The 5,065-nt window shown below is 48.3% G+C and overlaps 1 protein-coding gene across 2 annotated transcripts in view; it reads left to right on the top strand.

The window, feature by feature from the left end:
- The first annotated feature begins 1,301 nt into the window (after nt 1–1,301).
- The window catches only part of LOC106742820 (DNA topoisomerase 1), an 11,625-nt gene continuing 7,861 nt past the window's right edge, over nt 1,302–5,065 (top strand). The window contains exons 1-5 of one of the 2 annotated variants that reach the window (XM_014616106.1): nt 1,302–1,957; nt 2,329–2,377; nt 3,174–3,552; nt 3,638–4,014; nt 4,088–4,239. In XM_014616106.1, coding sequence (XP_014471592.1) covers nt 1,916–1,957; nt 2,329–2,377; nt 3,174–3,552; nt 3,638–4,014; nt 4,088–4,239 — 999 coding nt within the window. In that variant the 5' untranslated portion in view covers nt 1,302–1,915. The remainder of the gene's footprint in view (nt 1,958–2,328; nt 2,378–3,173; nt 3,553–3,637; nt 4,015–4,087; nt 4,240–5,065) is intronic. The other variant, XM_014616105.1, reaches the window with a different exon arrangement.

Below are 5,065 nucleotides of genomic sequence, written 5' to 3' on the forward strand. Positions count from 1 at the left end.
TATATATATAGCGCTATATAACATATAGTATATATATATATATATATATATATATATATATATTTATTAATTTATTTATTTATTTATTGTAACATAGATGTTATTTAAATGATGTTCAATGTCGGCTGGATATATATGACCATATTCAATAATTAATAACTCGAAATCTTGTGTGCTATTTGCAAAATGCTCGAGGACTTTTCTGCTCACCTCAATCCGTTCTACGCCCTCACGAATCTTGTAGATCTGTGATACTCTGTATAATTTATATATTATTACACATGGACATGTAGAGAGACAAAATTCATATATAATAATGTTTTTTCCGGGATGCTAATTCCCTCGTGCATATGCAATATGTGATTATGCAAGTTTACCTAGATAAGCCTTTGAGGTTGGCACGTGTTAGAGAAGTGATTTGTTTTTTTTTGGCGTGACTCTGCACTAGTTCATCTAAATTCTATTTTACACAAAGTCACAGTTACATATATGTGTCTACATATGTTTCTTTTTCCGAAGTTCCGAAAGTGTGTATTGGTTCAGTGATAAAGGACAGAAGGACTGTTACGATTCTCAAGACGAGATGAAAATGAGACGAGAGTGAGCAAACTCACCGGCTGTAGATCAATGAAATTATAAATATCCTACTAATTCGCTCACCTTGTAATTTCCACCTCGACTTAAGGAAGAAGTCGATCATGAATCTTCTCTAGCATGAGCTCGTGAAAAGTGAACATTTTCATATGCTCTGACATTAGAAAATTTTGCCTTCCACACCGGAGCAAAAGATTCATGATCGATCCCGAGAACCGTAACAGCTCCTCAAATCTGCCCGAGAAATATGATTACATATGAATTTTGTTTATATATATCCATATATAATCATACAATTTATTTTTAATTATGTAATCATATATAATTACATATGTCCTATATCTAAAAAATACTGTTATACAAATATAATTGAAGCAAATGCTTGTGTTCATGGCTGCTCACGATATGTAAACACTTAATTCAATCAAAATATTTCTTCCGTTTTTCATTCAACAATATTTTTATTTCGTGTGGACATATATAAGTTATATATGTTGCCATATGGAGACAAAAATTCATGTATTTATTACATATGATATGATACATAATCCCTTTATTCCGGGTATTTGCGATTGATCCCGTCGGACTCGGCGTTTTCGAATCCCGCGCGCCGGAGGGGCGGTGCGCCGGTAGCGACAGCTGCCGAGTTCAGACTCGCAGTGCGAACGTTCGTGATTCGACGGCGAGCGCATACACACGCGGCGCGAGAGCGCGCGCGTCTCTCTTTCTCTCTGTCGGGCAATCGAACCCGTGGAAACTATACCGGTTTCTCGATGCTACTCCGGCGGTGAATGACTTTCGGGGGACCGGACGCTCACGCGAATCGTCGTCTGGAATCGTCGCGAGCGGCGCGCTCTCTTCGGAGATCGAAGAGGCGGAGCGAACGCGCGCACGCGCAGTCGCGCGTTTCTGGCACTTGGACTGTGTCGCGGGGCGCTGCCGCGCGCAGCCGACCGTCTCGACAGTCGCACGGTGGATGTAAGGGTGTCGAGACGACGGAGGAGCCGTACAGCGCCGGAGTACGGCGGGCACTGCTGCACGGGCTGCGAAATTTCTCTCTCTCTCTCGCGCGTGCGGCGGAGGCTCGTTCGTTCGCTCGCGCGACACGTGTAAATAATACCTCCCCGGGGGCTGAATATCTCTCGCGCGCGCTTCGCCGCCGACTTCAGCCACGGCTACGTGAATCCCGCCAGGTAATCCGCGACAGCGGAGCGCCGCCGTGGTAGCTTCCGCCAGCACTGCCTCTCGCTGCCGCGTGCTGCTGCTGGCCGACGGAGTCTACTCAGGCTACTCTTGTACGTACAAACGTCTGCGTCAGGAAATGGAGCTCGAGCAGGCGGCACCGCAGCCCGTCACGGACCTGGTGAGTGGCCTATTTCGCGTGCACGCGGCTCTATGCGTGCCCATAGGTGCGTATTTCCGCGGCTTTCGGTCGCGCGAGCGCTCTCGCCTCTTGGTCGCTCCGCGGCATCGGCGACGCGAAATTTTTCTAAGTCCCAAAATGGCGTCTGCGGCTAAGTCCTGTGCCGTGCGTGGCGCGAGCGCCGGAGAGTGCCTCCGTGGCCAGTGTGTTAGCACACTGAGTCGACGCGGCGCCGAGACCGCGAGAGAGGAGAGAGAGAGAGAGAGAGAAAGCGCCTTTCTCTCTCTGTTTCTCTCTCTCTCTCTCTCTCTTTCCTTATGTTCCCCGAGTAACAACTCTCTTTCTGTCTCCACGGCCCATGTCTGTTTCAGGATAAGCAGCGATCCAAGGAGATCAGCAGCGCGTCCGGGAATCATAACGGTGAGTGCTTTCGTTCGGCCGTAGCGCGTTTGTGACCCGAGCACGGGACGTCTCGTCGTGCCCACGGCGAGGTCGTCGACGACCGACAGTCGCACGTGCTTTTCCGCGTGCATCTGTCGTCTTTTCGCCTCCCCTGCTCGAGCTCGGCGACGGATACGACGCGAGGAAATTCCCGCCCACGGAAGTTTCCAGCCCCCCCCTTTTCCCCCCTCCACGAAATCGGATTTTCCAAGAGGTCCGGTGCGCGCCTAATGATATGCGACGCCGCTTCGCGTTTATTCGAACGGACGGTGAAACGGTGTCGAGAAGATGAGGATGCCCCCTTCGGCTGCTACTCGAAGCCGAGATAGCACGCGCGTTTTTCGAACGTGCCCTTTCGAAGAGGGAACACCATGATGCACGGGTTTTCCGAGTGGCTTCGGTTATAAGTCGACCTTCGCCGCGACCGGATTCTCAGTGTGCGGAACGACGCGCCGGATATCGTTTCTAATGTTGAACTCTGAACCGAACGAGCCTCATTTCACTATACTTTTGGCTGCATCGAGCTTTACATAAATGAATCGATTTTTTTTCCCACACAACGCTACACCGGGTTGTTTGTTTTCTATTCCCGCATTGGCTGCACTAGCTTGCATTGGTTCTCTTTTCCTCCCTTTCTTGAGATTCGCTGGAAAAGGGAGAAAAGGAGAACCAGTGCAGGAATAGAAAACAGACCCGCTGTTAGGCATATTAATGAGACTGGTAGAGTTTCATTAGAAAAGTGTGTCACAATTCTACTTTTATATAATTCCTGTAGAAACTCATATCAATGGGATGTCCAATGGCTTCGATAAGAAGAGGGAACACAAGTCTGAACATAGGGACAAGGATAAAGAACGATCTCACAAATCGGAACATAAGGATAAGGACAGGAGCAAGGACAAGGAGAGAAACCACAAAAGCGAGCACAGAGATAAGGACAAAGACCGGCATAAACATAGTTCCAGTTCTATTAAGGATAAAGAGAAGCATGACAGCAGCAGCAAAGATAAGGACAGGGACAAGAAAAGCTCCTCCTCCTCGTCCAACAAAGACAAGGAGCACAAAAGCAGCAGCTCCTCCAGCAAGGATAAGGACAAGAGCAAAGACAAGGAACATCACCACAAGTCGAGCTCGAGCTCTAAGGATAAGGACAGGTAAGAAGAAGAAGAATAAGGGAAAGCGATTTAATTAAGTATACACCGATGCGCTGTGCTCATAAAATGTGCCCATATTTTCTAGACATCACAGCAGTTCCAAGGATAAGGACAAGGATAGCTCAAGTAAGGACAAAGAGAGTTCTAGCAAGGATAAAGATAGCTCGAGCAAGGACAAGGACAGCTCGAAGAGCAAAGACAAAGATAGGCATAGACACAGTTCCTTGAACTCGAGCTCGCGCGACAAAGATAAGGACAAGGACAGAAGTATTTCGAAGGACAAGGAGAAGGACAGAAAGCATTCGTCGGAGAAAGACAAGGAGAGACATTCCACTTCCCATTCGGGTGATAAAGAGAAGCACCGTTCGTCGGACAAAGACAAGCACAGCTCGTCGTCGTCCAGCAAAGACAAGCACCGCCATGATAAGGACAAGGATCGCCATCGGCACGATAAAGACAAATGTAAGTTGATTCATCAAGCGTTTGTGTGTACGTATAACATTCGTTCTCTTCAATCGTCCCGTTTCGTTCGCAGCTAAGCATCGCGACGATAAGGAGAAGAAGGAGAAAGAGGTGAAGGAAGAGATAAAAGTGAAGGAAGAATTGAAGGAAGAGCCGGTGGAGCGGATAAATCACTCGATTAACGAAGGGTTGCGCGTTAATCCGGAAATAAAGCTACGTCTGAAGGTAATTATCCGCTGTGGTGACTGTGTTTCGCTCTGAGCGAATGATGGAGCGAGCGCTGGTTGTTTGTGCAAACTAGGGGTAGAGTCGACGTGAGGACACGCGTTTGCACGCTGCATTAAGCCCGTGTCAGACTACGGATTAGAGATTGAGATTGAATTAAATTTGACCAATCGGTACAAAGAGTTAACTGAACTCGAGTTTAGTGGAATTTAGTGAACTTTGCATTTTGATTGGTCAAACTTCAATTCAATCTCAATCTCCATTCCTAGTCTGATACGGGCTTTAGGCCCGTCCGGGCGACGACCCTTCCGGCCCGGTTGTGAGATTCGCGAGAAGGCAAAGTCGGCTGATGACTCAAGGTTCTCGCGATATGTTGACTTCTGTCCCTTAATCTGTATACACACTATATCAAACCTATGCTCGCGATATGCAAAATCTTCGCTGACGCGTGAAGGGCTCGAGGAGAGCCTTTGTAAGGCAGCGAACCGCCATGTTCCCCCGTCCTTCCGGGCGGAGTGGAGAAAACTGCACGCTCCAGGTGACTTATGGTCACCCCTGTTGGCCTTTCCGGACCTGTTGGCGTATGCACGACGCCGCGGGGAGAGCAAATTTTGTCCCGTGGACTCTAAGTACTCCTCTCTTTTGGACTTAGAGACTGCGCTACGAGCCGCCCATCCCTTTACATCCACTCCTCGTGTAAACGAGGCTTAAAGCCGAGTGGTCGACTCGTCTCGCTCCGAGTCTATGTTCCTCTGGGAAAAACACTTAGTCTATGCGCGCGTCTCGGCGATAGACAAAGAGTAGTTCGCTGCGTCAAGTCCCCCCC

Source organism: Dinoponera quadriceps, unplaced genomic scaffold, assembly GCF_001313825.1.
Source record: "Dinoponera quadriceps isolate SergipeBrazil2010 unplaced genomic scaffold, ASM131382v1 scaffold781, whole genome shotgun sequence".
Lineage (NCBI taxonomy): Eukaryota > Metazoa > Arthropoda > Insecta > Hymenoptera > Formicidae > Dinoponera > Dinoponera quadriceps.